The sequence below is a fragment of the Harmonia axyridis genome, chromosome 3, assembly GCF_914767665.1.
Source record: "Harmonia axyridis chromosome 3, icHarAxyr1.1, whole genome shotgun sequence".
In the NCBI taxonomy this organism is placed as follows: Eukaryota; Metazoa; Arthropoda; class Insecta; order Coleoptera; family Coccinellidae; genus Harmonia; species Harmonia axyridis.
In genome coordinates, this window is record NC_059503.1 from 59,225,433 (window position 1) to 59,244,802 (window position 19,370).

Genomic DNA, 19,370 nt, shown 5'->3' on the forward strand with positions numbered 1-19,370 from the left:
AATTAGTAATTTCTCATAAAAAAGACAAAAAAGTTTTTTATTATATCTCAGACGATTCATTTTCAACAATAATCACTTGTAACAAAAGCATTCATCTATTTTCCGAAGTAAAATATGTCTTGTTGTCAGCAATTCTCTTATATGGCTCTTACGCAATAGAATTAAAAGGAAAAAATTACATGATGCTAGATTTGGCGAATAAGTTGCTTGTCCTACGTTATTCAATAAATTTTTATGAAATACTGTCTAAAAATACCTATCAATATCAATGTACGATATTTCAACAATTTGAATTGTCCCACCATAAATGTTCCATGATATGCGTTGTTAACTGCTAGGCCATATAATGAAAAAATCTTTATAAACAACGCAACATTAGTCAAAGAAAATAATCTATATGTTTATGAGGACTTGTCATAAGAATTCATTAAGTATTTAAAACAAGCATAATTACCAGAAACTTCCGAAATGTTATCTAAAAAGTGAAGTTGATAACAGAAATATCATTTCAATTTTCATTCCTAATATGATTTCTTGAGTTAGAAGTTGAGATTTGCGTTCTTACTGTTCCACTGTTTTATTCTGATGGTACAAAAAGTCAATTATCCATTTTTTCCTCAAAAAGAAAAATATTTAAAAAATCTGTACTGTTACATTCATGATTCAAGATGGTTGTTGTCCTTTAACCAATTTCAGATGAACAATTTTCACTTTTTTTCAGCTGGCCATGATCAACTAGGATAAATGAAAAGCCAATTTATTTTCACGTTTTATTGTTCGAATAACGCAGAATGAATAAAATAATACATATTTACAAATAAAACAAAAATATACATAAGAAAGTCATAATCGAAGAATATTTTGATCATCAAACATGTGTATATTCAATAGTTAAAAATGTTTTTTCAGTTGCCATTTACTGACTTGGGTAAGTGTTCTAATAGGAATGACAATTTAAAATGTATATATTGGCAACACTGTGTGTTTTATTCTTCAATACTTCTTATCTTATCCGTACTTGGTCCCACTTTCAAATTTATCTAGAATAAAATAACAATTTAACATTTCCTTAACATTTTCGAAAAGTGTATCATTCCTTTATTAGATGGCAGAACCCACTGAACATAAATGACACAAAAATATCAAAAAATGATACACAGTGTTTTCATTATAAACATTTCAAATTGAATCATTCAAATTGAAAAAAAGATAGACTTATGTTTTGAATCTCGTTAACATTTTTCTTTATCAATTAAATTATTATGGATTCTCTTACTTTGAAGAAAAGTTTTCGAGATTATAGCAAAATTCATATTTCAGAAAATGAAATGTGAAATTCCAAGAAATTTATAGGAAATTGAAGAAAGAAATGAGTATTATCCAGAAACAATGCCATTTCTTGTTTTCTTTGTGTTGTCGAAACATTTATAGTACTGGAAATGTAAAAAGATTTTCTAACTGTAAGATTGAATATATCTTTCCATAGTTAAAATTAATCGATAAAGGCAAAACTGAGTGGATAACAAATTTCGAGTAAGTACCTATAGGGTTTTTGAAGTCAATAGAGTTCAAACAACTTGCACTGTAGTGTAAGCACTGAATGTAACTTTTTTCTCGTTTTTCCTTTTATTCTCATCTTTCTTTATTACACTCTTCAAGTAACCTTCACCATTTGGTCTCTGGGATTCAATCTTCCATTTACTATCTATGGAATCTTGAGGTTGGGGATTAAAATCCCTCAATTTCGGAGAAAGTCCAAACAACCTATTCCCAATATTCGATGAAGGTCCTATACTGTTCGTTTTATAGCTTGGCAAGCCACCAAAACTGTATGGAACTTCGTGAGATTTCAGAACTCTACCGTTAGCTGTCGCCACTGGTACATAGGTTACTGGATAGTTCAAGGTGGTGTCGATGTATCTGTATGCCATAGGTTGTGCTACTCTAGTTTCACTTCTACTCCTTGGTTGTTTGAAGAATCTTGGTATTGAATTGGTCCACGTTTCTTGGGGTGGTGTCTTATTCCTTGTCAAAGTCGAAGTTTCGAATCTCCTGGGAGCATACTTCAAGATCTGAGCTGCTTTGTTCTTAACCAAGGTGTTCAACGATGGTTTCGTCGACAACATACCATTGTTCTGCAGTTTTTTTGGGTGTGGTTCTTTGATTTGTCCTCTCATTATTATTCTGGAAGGCTCAGTATTCTCTGTTTTGACATGAACCCTTACGTACTGACCACTCAATATGTCTTGTTTTATTTCAACATCTGGAGGTAATGGTGCTTTACCTTTATTCTTTTTCTTTCTTTCTGGTCTTTGTGGTTGGATATCTAAAATATTTTCACTAGAATTCCATACTTTCCTCAGATCGTTCTTAGACTTTACTTCGATCATCTGATCTTCATCTTGATTCAAGTCGAGGAGGTCATCTGCAGATGCCGATTTATCTTTATATTTCAAGTTGTCTAAATCAATAGAATTGGTTTGTCTATAACGTCTGTTTATCGTGTTAGTATTATTGTACTCGTTTAAGCTCTTGATGTGCTGGACAGATTTATTAATGAGTTTGTTTAAGTTGTCCTCAGGTGTGTTCAAACTGATTATACTACTCGGACCTTCATCTACGTATACAGGCTTTGGAGGTTCTCTGGTTATTTGAATATGCGTAATTCCATTGTTGTCAGTTTTTTGTAACAAGTTGAATTTTTTGGTGGTGGTGTTATTTTGATTGTAAACCACTTGGTTGTTTACAGCTTTCAAAGCAGCAAATTTGGCGTAAAACTGTTGCAAGAGGGAGATATTGTCAAATTTGAACACCAAAGCTTTGTCTTCTATTACAAAAACTAAAATTTCAGTACATTTTACATCGGTATAACATATACAGTTGACTAGATTATGATTTTCCCTGACAGCATCGAAATTTTTCGTCTCGAGTTTTGGATTCAAGTAAATATTTTCATTTGGAAAAGCTTGTTCTTGCGTGGGGGGTGAATCAGTATCGGAATCTGAACTGGCTGAACCATTAGCACTGTCAGTTTCTCGTGTTTTACTAATGCTTTCAACGACATTACCGGATGTGAAGCTGTCATCTGAAGATACTATCGAAAGGCTGTCGATGTCAGATTCGAAGCCTTCGTCTGGTTGAAGTGGTTTTGGTATTTTCTCAGGGTTGGATCGAAGAAGCAGGATGAATTGGGAGACGTTCAGCTGAAGTTCATATTCTGGAAAGGGTGGTTTCCTCTGCAATGCTTTCTCAACCAACGTTGACAACGATGTCGAAGTGTTTTCTTTCAGGAGGAGTGATGCGGTGAACATTTCTGGTGATCATTATCTGAAACAAAGAAAAAGTAATGAGGTTTCTTCTAGATTTATGTTATTGGTTCGGTCTACAAGTAGATGAAAAACTTCATGTTCTATAATCAATTATTTCTTTTCCATCTATAGTATATGTTGATATTTTATCAGGAGCATTGAAAGTATTATACTTCTTTGAATTGGCATTATTTATCAATCTTGAAGTTGATTTAGGCATATAACAGAAGGAGAATTTGGCATAATGAGCTTTCCAGCGTTCGATCATATATGCGCCGTTGGATACCAAAAGAACCGTATATAAGTAAAGGGTGTTTTTTTTTAGAGCTATAGAACTTTAAATTGCAATAAAACAACGATGGATTATTCGATTGACATGAATTTTATTTATCTGCAAGATAATCTTGTGGTATTACATTTTGAATATGATTTCTGGCATATGACCGCCACGGCTGCCTCGGATGTAGTCCAATCTGGACGTCCAATTTACGATGACTTTTTCCAACATTTGTGGCCGTATATCGGCAATAATACGGCAAATGTTGTCTTCCAAGTGGACAAGGGTTTGTGGCTTATCCGCATAGACCAATGACTTTACATAGCCCCACAGAAAGTAGTCTAGCGGTGTTAAATCACAAGATATTGGAGGCCAATTCACAGGTCCAAAACGTGAAATTAGGCGGTCATCAAACTTGTCTTTCAATAAATCGATTGTGGCACGAGCTGTGTGACATGTTGCGCCGTCTTGTTGGAACCACAGCTCCTGGACATAATGGTTGTTCAATTCAGGAATGAAAAAGTTAATAATTATGGCTCTATATCGATCACCATCGACTGTAACGTTCTGGCCATCATCGTTTATGAAGAAGTACGGAACAATAATTCCACCAGCCCATAAAGCGCACCAAACAGTCAGTTTTTCTAGATGTACGACATACACTTGAGGATTAGCTTCACTCCAAATGCGGTAGTTTTATTTGTTGACATAGCCATTCAACCAGAAGTGCGCTTCATCGCTAAACAAAATAAAATGGACTTAGTGCGCGATACGTATTCCGGACAGAACCATTATTTTCGAAATGAAATTGCACTATTTGCAAGCGTTGTTCAGGCGTGAGTCTATTCATGATGAATTGCCAAACCAAACTGAGAATAAATCACTTGACAGCTGTTAAATTGGTCGCCACCTTGAACAGTAATGCCAACTTAAAGTAATATACCTCGAAAAAAACACCCGTTATATGTGAAATGATTTATCATTATGCTGTTGATGTCAGCTACCCCAAAAGTGCCAACAATTCTGAAAAGTTTCGTCAATGGAAAGCACATTATGTCTTTAATGGACATAACCCAGCATCATTTATTTCTTCAATCTGCAAAAAAGGATGATTTTTTCGGGGGTTGCTTCTCAAAGATGATCATAAAATTCGAATTTTATTGCCACCAGGTAGTAGTTCAGTAGTGGAAGACTATTTATTATTATTTCTTTGTATCAAGGTTGAGCACGTCCTAAAAAAGTACGTCTTACAAAGATACTTCCTAAAGCTGACTAAGTTGCCGATGACGGAGGCTGGAATTGTCTTAAAAATATGCAAATATGTTACTCATAGAAGGTTCCGAAGCAAAAGAAGCATCTGGCTTCAAAATTTCTGATTGAGTAACAGATTTCTCAAACATCAATCTGTAACATCGTTGTCATCATCATTCATGTGTTATATTGATCGAAGTAATGACTTTCTGACTGATTCAAAAAATTAACAAAATTATATGAAAGGAATTTAGAAACAGCCAACTAAATAACCCTCGAATGGTAATTCAAGAAGTTTAAGATGGGAAAAAAGGAATTATCGAGAATTCCCTATTCAAAACCACTTCCCTGTGCTTTACCCACATTGGTTTCTCTTCGCATTGTACCATAATATTGAAAGAAAAAATTCAATTGCCAAATGTATTCTTTTATTGGGGACATTTTCAAGAAAACAGCTTCATATTATGTAACATTGACGAAAATAGATATATTGTGGCAGCGATTGGTGATTCCAGTTATGAATTACGAAACATAACTGGTTCATTCATCTTGAATAAGTTCCATTAAACGAGAAAAATCAGGCACTTATATATCACGCATTCCATTGACAGCATAGACATTTCTTCAAGTCATTAGTGACCCCAACAGGTGTTATTCACTCTTCTCCGTCTATTTTCATGAAACGGTGAAATTACGCAATATAAAGGTTCATTAGACTTGGGACAATTATGGATTTTAATGAAGTTTCGCAATGAAATCAATTAACCTCTAATCGTGAAACGAGTTCTTTGAATTCGTATAGATATTACGAATTCTCTGATTATTTGGCGTTCGAAGCTGTTATTTCGTTTGTTGATTTGTTTGTCTTCAAGTTGTGATAAACCTTATTCTGTATTTCGTAGCATTTTATCATTTTATTTTGTTTTTCTTTATATAATATGAAAGGTTAGGTTAGGTATATATGTACAGTTATCAGGAATTGTACGGAGTGATTCGATTTATACAATCGTCAAAAATGTATAATTTTGGCATGTTCAGTTCAAAGGAAAATTTAGAGATATCTACAACTGAATAAATCCCTCTGTTGTATTAAGGAAATATTATTGAAACTGGAAAATAACTTCTCTCAGTTATTAGGATAGTTTTTATTTGTTGTTTCTAGTAGTCTTAAGAAAGGATCATTTCCAATATAAAAGATAAATGAAAATGTGAATTATTGATAATTGTGATAATTATAAGCTTCATTTTATTTATGAACGGATAGATCAAAGATAGAATGAAGTTCGCTATCGTAAAATTATGAATTCTTGATTCTTGCTTCATTTATTACCGAGCTATCATTTTGGATATCTAGCAAGCCTGGACCCATTGAATGATCGAACATTCCGAGAGATATACTCTTCTAGAGAAATATATAAATTATATTATCATTTATCATACCACCAATTATTACCAGGTGTTATTCAACTTAAACATGGCAGACATAACAGAAATGAATAGATGCAAGATAGCCCAGTTTGCAGATGACACCGCTATCAACTATCATAGTAGAACACGGAAAGCAATGACTATAGTCAAATACAGATGGACTGATGGAATACTTCAAGAAATCGAAGTTCAAAGTGAATACGACGAAAACAGTTGCAATCTACTTTGGAGGAACAACAGTAAAGAAAGGGAAGGCAGAAAAGGTCAAAATAAAATCAGACGATAGAATGGAAAAAGGAAGCAAAATTCTTAAGAGTAACTCTAGGCGAAAGAATGAATTTTAGCAAACAGCTAGAAGAAAACAGGAAAAAGGCAAGGCAATTGTACGGTAGAATTTACCCAAAAAGTCTTTCCTTAGAAAACAAGCTGAAGATAATAAAAACAGTGCTTATACCAATCATTTAGTATGCAAGAGTAACCTATTATAATACGAAAGACAATAAGAAAGATCAGTTGCAAAGTCCCCTAATTACATTAAATAGAACAGCGGTTGGCGCCCCATGGTATATAAACAACCAATAAATGAGAGAGGAATTGAAAATTGAAACTATTCTGGAAATAGTTGGCAAACAAATAAAGAAGACAATAGTGACGCTAAAAGAGCATGAGAATAGGAAATTAAGAAAGATAACACAAATCCTTATAAGAAAGACAGACCATAGAAAAAACCTCTTTTAAAGAACCAACTAGAAGAAAAAAGTGACATGGAAAGAGAGAAATGTCTCGCATATAAACAGTAGAAAATAAGAGAAAATAAAAAATTCTGAGTACAAAGTAAAAACCATTTTCTTCAACCTGATCAACCTTCATCATGTATATCAAAATTGCATAGGCACTGGGCTGATAAAGTTTGGCTGTAAGATTTGAATCACTTGTATAATGAAGAGTTAATACAGAATGAAACATTGAGCTGATGAAATATAGAGAACCATAATCCTCCAGGAATTTAATACTTATTCAATCGGATGAAGTAACTTGGATACATCTTGTGCTGAACAAGGGATTATTATTGGATGAGACTAATGAACATATCATCCCAGACAAATGTGAATTACATGTTTATTCATTAGGTACACATTCTCTTCTTCTTTCAATTATGGATATGGACAATATGTAGATATACATAAAGTATGAAGATTACCTACTACTAGTGAAAATGATAATATTTCATCTATTCAAGAACCTTTTCGGAATTAATTTCTTAAGCCGAAATTTTCAGGTTACGGGGATTGGTTTAACCATTCGCTGTTGAGTGAAAAATTAATAGTGCTTTGCCTGAAGTGGCGTTGATATAGATACTATAGGAACAAAGCCTACAACTCCTCCGAGAGGACTCACATAAGCATAAGGGAATCGAGATAGAAATTGAACAAATTATCGTCTCGATAATAGAAATAATTTTAAGGAAAGCGAAACTTAAACAATCACGTAATTTTTATGTTTGTTAAGATTTGGTCAATACTAATTCATTCTAATCTACTTTACAACTAACAACCTGTGGTGGTCTACTTAAACATACCGTTAAAACATTGTTTAGTGTACATTTCATTAGATAGCTATTTCTAACTGTTTCAAATCAACGTCTATTCAAATAACAAGCATCGGAGAGAAGTAAATCGAATTATTGTCATAAATCTGTAGTAAGAGGCAATCTCTATTTATTCAAAAAAAGAACACTTCATAGATGATGAATGTTTTCCTCTGATGTTTTTTGATGATATAGTAATATTCGATGTATCGTTAGTCCGCTATACCTACATAATTTTTAATCATTATGGAAACAGAATATATAATGCTTCTACAGCGTTCGAAATGAAAATGATCTATTATTTTTCAAAAATATTATCCGTGAAGCAACCAAATTTCAAATATATGTATGTTTCAACAACAACAGAAGAAGTTTGAATTATTTTATAGCTGAGTTGGTTTTTTGTGAACAATAACTTATTCACATATCATTTGAAGTGTCACCTGAGTTAAAAGTACAATACATTCTACATATATCTGAAATTGTCAATATTTCTCATACATAAAAATGTAACTGATGTTTTTATATCGTATATTAATATTTGAACTCATTAACTTGACCCCTCTCTTAGAGAATAGATATTAGGTATTTATCACTAAAAAAATTCCAATAATTGATTAATTCAACTTGATTAGTAATTTCGACATATATTATGTCAAATAATTATGAGGCTTGCTTGGATTCAACTGATCGTTATCAAATTCAGATAATTCTGAACATTCGTTTAAAGTTCTATAATTTGAAGAGAATTAATGATATAATATAACTTTTAAGAAAAACAAGTTGATGCATAATTTAAATTACGTTATATATAAGATTCCAATTTTTTCATATTTACGCTTTATAACGTTATTATAGGAATTATTTAAATTAATTCTCCACAACGTATTTGTTTTATTGATCGAGCTTATGAAAGATTTCTTGCGGTGAAAGGTTTTATTTTTCATAGAATTTTCAACATATCCCTCCGAAACAAAGCTAAATTTTCATCATCAATTTTGAAATATCAGCGCCTCTGTCTGCTAGGAAATTGGAAGAGCTTCTTTTGGAGCATTTTTTTCTTTAGAAAGTTTATAGAACAGAAAAGCAATTGTTCGATATATTTTGGCAGACTTCTAAAAGTATTAATTCCAAACAAGATTTGTGGTACATTTTCCATTCCCATATTTTAGAGAAAATCTGTTGTGATTCTGAGGACGCAACTTTATATATTTTCGCAGTATTTCAACAAGATTCGTATTTTCAATGTACTAATTGCAATATGATAGCCGTATAATTTTCGTTTTCGAATATACAAAATTTTTAACTGGAATAAATGTTAATCCTGCTTCTCTGCAGGCTCCTGCTATTCTGATGATCATTGCCAGATTTCTTCGTCATTAGCTCCAATCAAAAATTTGGAAAAAACGTGTTATATAAAACTTCTGAATTTATAGCACTGTACCTGTCCGCTTGCCTTTTAGTAGGTACTTATATGCTACCAAATTTGTATATTTTTTAATATGAATATTTTTTTTCAGATTTCGTTTAGACCTAAACATTGAGTAGAGTATATCCATAATGAGGAAACTTTTAGATCTTTTTTACCCTCAAAATATGCAAGTGGAACATTCTCATTGATATGTTTTATTTTCTTCTCATCACACCATGTATCAAATTTTTCGTATGCCAAGTCATAAACTATCTTTGAGTTTTTGGGAGTATCAGATAATGGAGCATCATTTATTGCCTCTTCAATATCGCTTGGTACTTCTTCAGAACAAAAATCACTCATTTTGGAAAAATAAAACTAAAAATCTTCTGCTCAGACTTTTTCAAACTAATCTAAAGTAACAGAAGCAAAGAGACTAGAATTATGTTTTCCCAATTTTTATCAATTATAACGGGTGTTTTTTTTCGAGGTATATAACTTTAAGTTGGCATTACTGTTCAAGACGGCGACCGATTCAACAGCTGTCAAGTGATTTATTTTCAGTTTGGTTTGGCAATTCATCATGAACAGACTCACGCCTAAACAACGCTTGCAAATAGTGCAATTTCATTTCGAAAATAATGGTTCTGTGCGGAATACGTCTCGCGCACTACGTCCATTTTATTTTGTTTAGCGCACTTTTGGTTGAATGGCTACGTCAACAAACAAAACTGCCGCATTTGGAGTGAAGCTAATCCTCAAGTGTATGTCGAAACACCGTTACATCCAGAAAGACTGACTGTTTGGTGCGCTTAATGGGCTGGTGGAATCATTGGTCCGTACTTCTTCAAAAACGATGATGGCCAGAACGTTACAGTCAATAGTGATCGGTATAGAGCCATGATTACCAACTTTTTCATTCCTGAATTGAACAACCATGATGTCCAGGAGCTGTTGTTCCAACAAGACGGCGCAACATGTCACACAGCTCGTGCCACAATCGATTTATTGAAAGACACGTTTGGTGACCACCTAATTTTCCTTTTTGGACCTGTGAATTGGCCTCCAAGATCTTGTGAGACTACTTTCTGTGGGGCTTTGTACAGTCATTGGTCTATGCGGATAAGCCACAAACCCTTGACCATTTGGAAGACAACATTCGCCGTGTTATTGCCGATATACGGCCACAAATGTTGGAAAAAGTCATCGAAAATTGGACGTCCAGATTGGACTACATCCGAGCCAGCCGTGGCGGTCATATGCCAGAAATCATATTTAAAATGTAATGCCACAAGATTATCTTACGGATAAATGAAATTCATGTCAATCGAATAATCCATCGTTGTTTTATTGCACTTTAAAGTTCTATAGCTCTAAAAAAAACAATCTTTATTTCAATTTTTTATCACTTTCCTCAAAATTAGAAGAAAATCTTGTATGCAATAGGTTACTAAATGAAATTTTGTATAACTTGTGATCTCAAGAATTATACAAAATTAGGCATTTCGTAATTGATGACTTAAATAGAGCTATTAGAACAAACTCGAAGAGTATGAATCATTTTTCAGCATTCTATTCTATTTGAATGATAAAAATTACCCACTTCCCGGACAAGTTTAGGTCAACATATCGAGTTGCTCTTCCGAGAAAGAACAACCATGGAACTCCATATGATTCACGGTATGATATTCCATAGCTCTGTAATTTAAGATGGCTATATTATCTTCGTTACCTGTGACTTTTAATTGTACCTTCAGCCGTACTCCTGTTTAAAAATCGCTAGTGCATGTCGCTTGCTCCGAAACGTGCACTTATTCTTCACACGAGTGATCTTCCTGTATTCCTTTTCCTCATTCTGGTTATAATTGACGATTACAAGTTCTGTCGGTATTTCAGTTGATTGATGGAGACGATTTTGATGAAGAGACATGCTTAATGACTTCACTTGGTCTTAGTATTTCCTATAATTAACTTATCAAATCTATGCTGGTAGTTCAGGTAGCTAAGCGGACCTCAAGTGCATCTTGCATTAAAAGAATAATTATTAGGCGGATCAAATTACTTTTGATCACAATAGCGATATAAGGTTATATAGATTTTTCGGCTCAGCAGTGAACGAAGATTAAGAGATTAGGATGGACGTAAATACTTACGGATTTATTATAATTGAAAATAAATAAATGATAAAATAAATAATTTTTTATTTGATTCAATCCATATTGATAAAATGATTCTTATGAAACCTCCTAGTTCGAGAAAATCACTCAAATATACCGGATGGGGTGACTTTTTCATGTTGAATCAGCTAGTTTTCTTGCAAAAGAGACATCTTATGGAAACATGTTTCGAATAGAGTTGATAAAACTTCTATTTATGATACAATCTCCTACATTTCCTTCACCCTAGTGGGGGGAGGGCTCTCCTAGTGTCAAAGGTTGTTTCACGACTTTTAGCGCGCTTTAAGTTTGTTAACTGAATTTATTTTCATTTGTTATTTCAATATACACTGCGCAAAACACTTAACGCACATTCTGAAAATCTCAATTTTAATGAAAGTTAACACTACATTGACTTTATAACTTATTTTTTATGATCTTTTGAGAAGGTTTTGAACGAAACAAGACACATTGAATGGAAGAAAAATTCAGGATTTCACCGAATCTTATGTGAAAAAAGAGAAATGAACAATTTTCAAATTACTGGAATGCTGATAAGTGATTTAACACTTGGTATTTCCACTCCTTGCGTTAATTACACCTCGGCAACGACGGTTCATAATCAAAATGAGTGATCTCAAAATGATCTGATCTAATCCTTCCCAAATTTTTCTGAGTTGCATTCCTAAGTCATTAAGAGTAGCTGGATGATTTTCTGAACTTCTCAGCCTTCTATTGAGGTTGTCCCAAACCTGCTCAATCGGATTGAGATCTGGACATCTTGCTGGCCATTCCATTCGAGAGACTTCAACCTCTTCAAGGTACTCCTGAACGATGCGCGCACGATGGGGTCTGGCATTATCGTCCATAAAAATGAAATTTTCACCAATGTATGGGGCAAATGGCACTACATGCTCTTCAAGAATGTTCCTTATATACCTATCAGCATTCATAGCTCCATTATCTACGACCACTAGAACTGTGCGAGCAGTCAAAGATATTCCACCCCATACCATAATCGATCCTCCCCCGAAACCAGTAGTATTCAGGAAATTGCACTGAGCATATCTTTCATGTGGACGTCTGTATACAAGGGAACGTCGATCACAATGGTAGAGGCAGAGTCTAGACTCATCTGTGAAGAGAACTCTTTCCCAATCAGCCGCAAAATCGAAACGCGCCCTTCGATGGGCTGGGGTAAGAGCTGGGTCTCTTGCCGCGACACATTGCCTTAAATCATATTCTCTGAGTCGATTTCTTACTGTCTGAGTGCTAATTTGCACCCCATGAGTTTGCTCAAGCTGATTTTGAAGGAGGCGAGCGGTTGCAAATCGTTGTCTCAACGAAGAAACTCTCAAGTAACGTTCTTGAATGGCATTTGTTACCCGTGATCTACCCTGTCCTGGTCTTCGGACATTCATACCTGTCTGCCTGAATCGCTGCAACATTCTGGACACACTTGTATGGGAAACTCCAAACCTTTCTGCAATTCTTGTGTATGTCCATCCTTCTTTTCGCAAAACTACCGCTTGGGCACATTCCTCTTGGGTCAAAAAATCAAACGAAAGAAAAATTATTGATCACTAGAATTGATCGAGAAAAACTGATTTCAGAATGGAGGCAATACATTCTCAAAATCTGATAATCTCATCTTTTTTTATTCCTGCTGGGAAAAAACATCTGTATTGAAGAAGAACGTTGAAATAACATATGCATGCATAATTCTGATAAAAATTATTATCATTTAGAACACCTTCAGTTGTAGAATAAATTTGAGATTTCCATAATGTGCGTTAATTATTTTGCGCAGTGTATATTCAAAAGAAGAAAAAGAGCATTCGACATAGTAAAACGAATACTGAAAACCTAATGAAAAATATTATTTCAAAAACTATATCAAAATCGATTGTTTCAATAAACATGTCGGTTTTCTGTTTGGAAAGCGAGATTAGTTAATTATTGTCCTGAAGATAAGCTTAAATCAAGACGGGAACCGGACTGTAGATCCAGATCATATGATTTTTCTCCCCTATTGACCACAATAGTTCAGTTAATCAAAGAGGTGGCTTCTTTAGCCAATCTATTGAATCCTATTTCTGCTCTACCTCCTGAATGCACTGAATAGGAATCCGACCATAGATTATTAGCACACAACGCAAGTTTTAGATAATACATTAGCGCAATTATTATGGACCAGGGTATATATTAATTCCTCGGTGGAGAAGCCATAATTTCGAATAATTACATAGAGAGGAATGCATATAGTCTTCATAAAGTTGTTGGCTGCAACTATAATAAACGTCATTTCGAATAGGAGAGAAATGCCATAAGTTACGGTACTGCACAGGCACGTATTCTCTTGGTTTTATTTGTTATTATGCAATAGCAACTCATTGAGATTATGTAGCTAGAACATAAAAATTATAGGTGGCAGGATGAATCACTATGAATAATTCAAGTTTTAGTTTGGAGGGAATCCAAAAACAATTTCAAGAACACATTATTTCAAACAATGTTGAGGATAGCCCAAAGCTACATACATTTCACTAACATTGGCCTGAGCTATCAGAAACTTCACTTCTTTCCTCATTTATCTTTTCAATATTTTTTAATTTTTTATAATTTTTTTCTTTTTCCTCAATATTTTTTCATTTATTATTGTCATTCCTCATATTAACGCATAATCTAAACTCGATCGGATCTCTAGCATGGAAATATCAAAATTTTGTTTTCAATATTCCTCTTTAATTCTGAAATACGCGCAATATTAAATTGTTATTGTAAAATCTCAACTCAATCCGGATCTGTTGTAACCGAATTATTCGGTAATTTTTTCGTTATTCGTCTTGAATATTCTATGGTTCTGATTAAGCTATCAACACGAAATTCGACAAGAAGTTGAAATGATTAATCTTTAAATTAGAGTCTCAACGCTATCAGATTTGAAATTATTCAATTCAATATTGAATATTTCTTCTTGGATTTTCTATAGTTTTTCTGAAGAGTTTCAAATGCTACATTGGGCTTGAAATTGCCTCCTTATATAATAACGGATTTACGTTCACGAGAATATTGAATGATTTTTTTTCGATACTCTTCTTGAATATGCTGTAGTTCTGTTTAAACGATCAACTTTAAGTTTCGCATGAGGTCTTAAAAAGTCCTACTACATCCATATGCATATTTTTATAAACGAGAGGCATCATACATTTCAACAAAAGATACGAGAGCACATATAAAAACCTCAGCAAAAACTCTGACTACCCGTATAGGTGTAGTGACTGGTTTGTGTATACGTTTACAGAATAAGCTGACATATTTATATTGAAGGGCTTCCTCTTCATCCAAAACTAAATCTTCTCCGTCCTTTCTCTTCACCAACTGTTGACGACTATATAATTAAATCCTAAAAAAAGAACCAGAAAGGAGTACTGAATATTAGTTTCCATTATCTCGATTTGAAGTTAGCGACCCATTCCAAAAAAATACTGAAACTGAATGGATAGCCTGGAAATCACCATGAAATTTATAAATTGGACAAGTATTCACCAAGTGGTAAATGGTTTCTTCTACACCACACTCACATAGTGGCTTTCAATAAAATACCATTTGAAAAGCATACTATTGCAAGGAACATGACCAGTCCTAAGTCTATTTAAAATACACAAAATTTTCCTAAGAGGATTGAAACCTAGAACTATCCCTGAAGGATCAACGATTAGACTTTTGTTGAAGACATTATAAGAACTCCATTCCGAACGCCAAATTTCCTTGTCACTTTCATTAGATTGAAGGAAGCTATTAATCCATAAAGGTTTGGGTGACTTTAATCTGGCAGTTCTAGTATCTAGGAGATAAGATTTTGGAAATGAGTTCGGGTAGAAATGAAATGTTCCCAAGATTTCTTGACTGAGACCTGTCTACGAATATGAGGCAGAAGTAAATGTGATAGTACTGGTAACCAATATAAAGGTGTAAATCTAATAGTTTTACTGATAATTATCATAGAAACTTTGAGCTGTGCATCAATTTTTTGAACATGAGCATATAGAATTCAAAAAGAAATCAACAAGCTGATATGTATGTCAAACCCGTGATTCCAACAAATCATTGTAAACTTGAAAGAAATTTTGAAAAAAATTGTTCAATTTACTCATCCGATAGGAAGTAGGAATGTAGGGAATAATATATTGTCCGTGCTTTGTTCAGGGAACATCTGCAAAATTTCATTCGCAAACGTCTGAATTGATTCTCAGCATTCAATTTACGTATGAAAAAGATAGATCCTTATTAAAATCAAAAATTAAATAACGACACTAAAATTTATGATAATGTTGTATCTATCCTATAATGCAGTCATTTATATACACTCGATATACCCAAATTATTTATTATTTGTGATCATGAAGTTTTTAAATTGTACTTCTACGTTATACAGATTATATGTTTCTTGAATATTCAAAATCAAACTTTGTACCAAAATTGGATTAAGATAATTAAAAAAAGTTGATTAATCGGTAATTCACCATCAAAAATCTTAAGAAGTTAATTGACCATCCAAATTATTCTGGTCTTAAACTCAAGGTCGAAAAAGGCATTTTTGCAATAACTCACCATCTCAATCTAAGGACCTTGATGATCGTTCCATAACGAATCACCTCAATTCAACCCTGAGATTCTCGATAACAGTCAATATACTTCCCCCAAGATCCACTTCAATGAGCAATTACTATACGAAGCATAATCATGATTCGGATTGATGAGAATAATAATGGTATTATTGCCGTATTCAACCTTATTTCCGAAGGATTTTTGACTCTTCCTGCTTCCTTCAGCCGATACGATCCTGCACCGAATGCTCTCTTATTATACACTACATCTTAACAGATCAGGTACAACAGAAATGTAACTGTATTTAGATAACATAATGGTTATTGGATTACGGTCGATTCATATTGTCTGAGAATTGGAAATATCAGTGGAAGAAATATGGCTAGGATAACTTCCATCAAGGAGATAGGTACTAGAAGGAGGTTGGGTACTGGTAAAGATGAATTGCTCTGGATAGGACAGTGGAAAGGTGGTTCGAAGTTTGATTCTTTTTGAAAAGCTAGAACTGCTATAAGATCTCAGCTTTTGTCACAGAATCACATCAACAATACTGGGTGATTCACCATTGACTATTAAGCTTTATTGCAGTTAAATGATGAAATTCTCGATTTTTTTCGACAGATTATCATTAGGATGCATTCTCAAATTGATTGAGAATACAAGGGGTGAACTAAAATCTGTAAATGACCAAACAGCTTACTTTTCATAAAAATCATTCATTATCAATTTCGAAATGATTGTCAGAGACAAGTAGAGGGTTTTTTTCAGAGCTATAGAACTTCAAATTGCAATAAAACAATGATGGATTATTCGATTGACATGAATTTTATTTATCCGCAAGATAATCTTGTGGCATTACATTTTAAATATGATTTCTGGTATATGACTGCCACGGCTTGCTCGGATGTAGTCCAATCTGGACGTCCAATTTTCGATGACTTTTTCCAACATTTGTGGCCGAATATCGGCAACACGACGAATGTTGTCTTCCAAATGGTCAAGGGTTTGTGGCTTATCCGCATAGACCAATGACTTTACATAGCCCCACAGAAAGTAGTCTAGCGGTGTTAAATCACAAGATCTTTGAGGCCAATTCACAGGTCCAAAACGTGAAATTAGGTAGTGACCAAACGTGTCCTTCAATAAATCGATTGTGGCACGAGCTGTGTGACATGTTGCGCCGTCTTGTTGGAACCACAGCTCCTGGACATCATGGTTGTTCAACTCAGGAATGAAAAATATGTAATCATGGCTCCATACCGATTACCATTGACTGTAACTTTCTGGCCATCATCGTTTTTGAAGAAGTACGGACCAATGATTCCACCAGCCCATAAAGCGCACCAAACAGTCAGTTTTTCTGGATGTAACGGTGTTTCGACATACACTTGAGGATTAGCTTCACTCCAAATGCGGCAGTTTTGTTTGTTGACGTAGCCATTCAACCAGAAGTGCGCTTCATCGCTAAACAAAATAAAATGGACGTAGTGCGCGATCTTATTCCGCACAGAACCATTATTTTTGAAATAAAATTGTACTATTCACAAGCGTTGTTCAGGCGTAGTCTATTTGTGATGAATTGCCGAACCAAACTTAGAAGAAATCACTTGACAGCTGTTAAATCGGTCCGCCATCTTGAACAGTAATACCAACTTAAAGTTATATACCTCGGAAAAAAACACCCGTTAGTAGATTCGGTGATATTTATTCCATAAGCAAAATTATAATCAACAATTACTCATCATCTTGTTAAGAAGAAAAGTGAACACTCGACTCAAATTCTTAGTGATCGATTAATTTGTATTCAGCAACTGGGAGTAGATTACCTGTAGCAATAATCGAGTATGGAGTTCCTCAGGGGTAGATGTTTGAAATCATTTTGTCATTAATTTTGGAATTTTCATGAGCTCGAATTGCAATTTTAGAGATTTATTGAATAAATGAATGAACATCAGTTATTTTGGTGACCTATTTACAACCGAGATGAAATTCAGTTTCCATGAATTATTCACAATGGCTGAACCAAAGTGTGAAGCATTAAAAGCCTAAAAATATTTTTGAAACCTACGAGACAAAGATAATGAAAAAAAATCAACAACTATTCTTCTTGTGAAACCTGGAGCATTTTTTCTACAGGACTGAATTCACCAAAAAATACTATGACAAAAATACAAATACCTCCCAACCTCACAATGAAGGAAAGTATGTAAGGATGGAAGAACTCAATCAGTAATTAACGTAGAGTTAATTTTGTGATTAAAATTATTGTGGAGGAAAATCAAATACGAGATGCAATTGTTCTGCAAACGGTAAATGATCATCAATTAGGTACACTATAAATATTTTCATTCGTGAACATCTGATTAAAATGCTTCTTCCTCAATGTATAGCTGCTGAGTAACTTTCAAGAGCGTAGTCCAATACTCATCTGACAATAATAACAATAGAACACGTACAGATTGAAATCTCTGTTAGCTCAAGCTAACAGTAAACGTTTACGATCATCTGGTTACTGTCGATATATCCTCCTGATTTGACCACAAAAATGAAGAAAATAACATTTCACATGATCAATCAAAAAACATAATTGTAATCTGTTAAAAATGTAGTTGGATTATAAAGAATCCTGAGATTATTATGCTGAACATAATTTAACCTGTAGAGATCAATACATTTTGAGCCTAGGTAGGTAAAGTTAATCCAATGTCACTTGAACTAGTCCATAAAAACGCTTGGCCATACATGTCCCTTTGAAGTCGATATCGCGATCTGCTGAATACCGGAATTTATTTGAAAGTATTGTTAGGCAATAAATTCACTGGCCCCAAAGAAATTTCTAAATGGACAGAAAAAGACCTATCACGCAGAAAGACTAGGATGATCTCGATTTTGTTTCTGACAATGATGAGCTCGACAGTGATTCTGAAAGCATTGGAAGAATCAATATAGAACATCTCCCACTGGAGTTTGAAGATGGGACAATAATTTATCAAGATGATCAAGTAGAAGTAGAGGACACTTTCCGACTTGGAGAATCTTCGATCAGACAAGGATCGATTTCTGCAGATCAACCATATATTTTGACAGAGCAACAGTTAGAAGAAAAATAATCTAATTTTGAAAAATGAAGCTTCATCATTTCAAGGGAATACGAATATTTCAAATTCGATATCTGAGCTTGAAACAGGTTTTCAAATACTTATTTTCTGAGAGTCTGTTCGAAAAAATCGCGGAAGAGTCAAATCTATATTCGACCCAAAAAAAATCCAAACTAACTGACCATGCTATCAGCAACTGAGATAAGACAATTCTTATTTATGTACATGTACGTACATGTCAT

The 19,370-nt window shown here is 33.9% G+C and overlaps 1 protein-coding gene across 1 annotated transcript in view; it reads right to left on the reverse strand.

Annotated features, from left to right (window-relative positions):
• Nucleotides 1-1,441: 1,441 nt before the first annotated feature.
• LOC123675558 overlaps nt 1,442-19,370 on the reverse strand; it is a 48,876-nt gene continuing 30,947 nt past the window's right edge. The window contains exon 2 of the mRNA XM_045610928.1: nt 1,442-3,327. Coding sequence (XP_045466884.1) covers nt 1,569-3,311 — 1,743 coding nt within the window. The 5' untranslated portion in view covers nt 3,312-3,327 and the 3' untranslated portion in view covers nt 1,442-1,568. The remainder of the gene's footprint in view (nt 3,328-19,370) is intronic.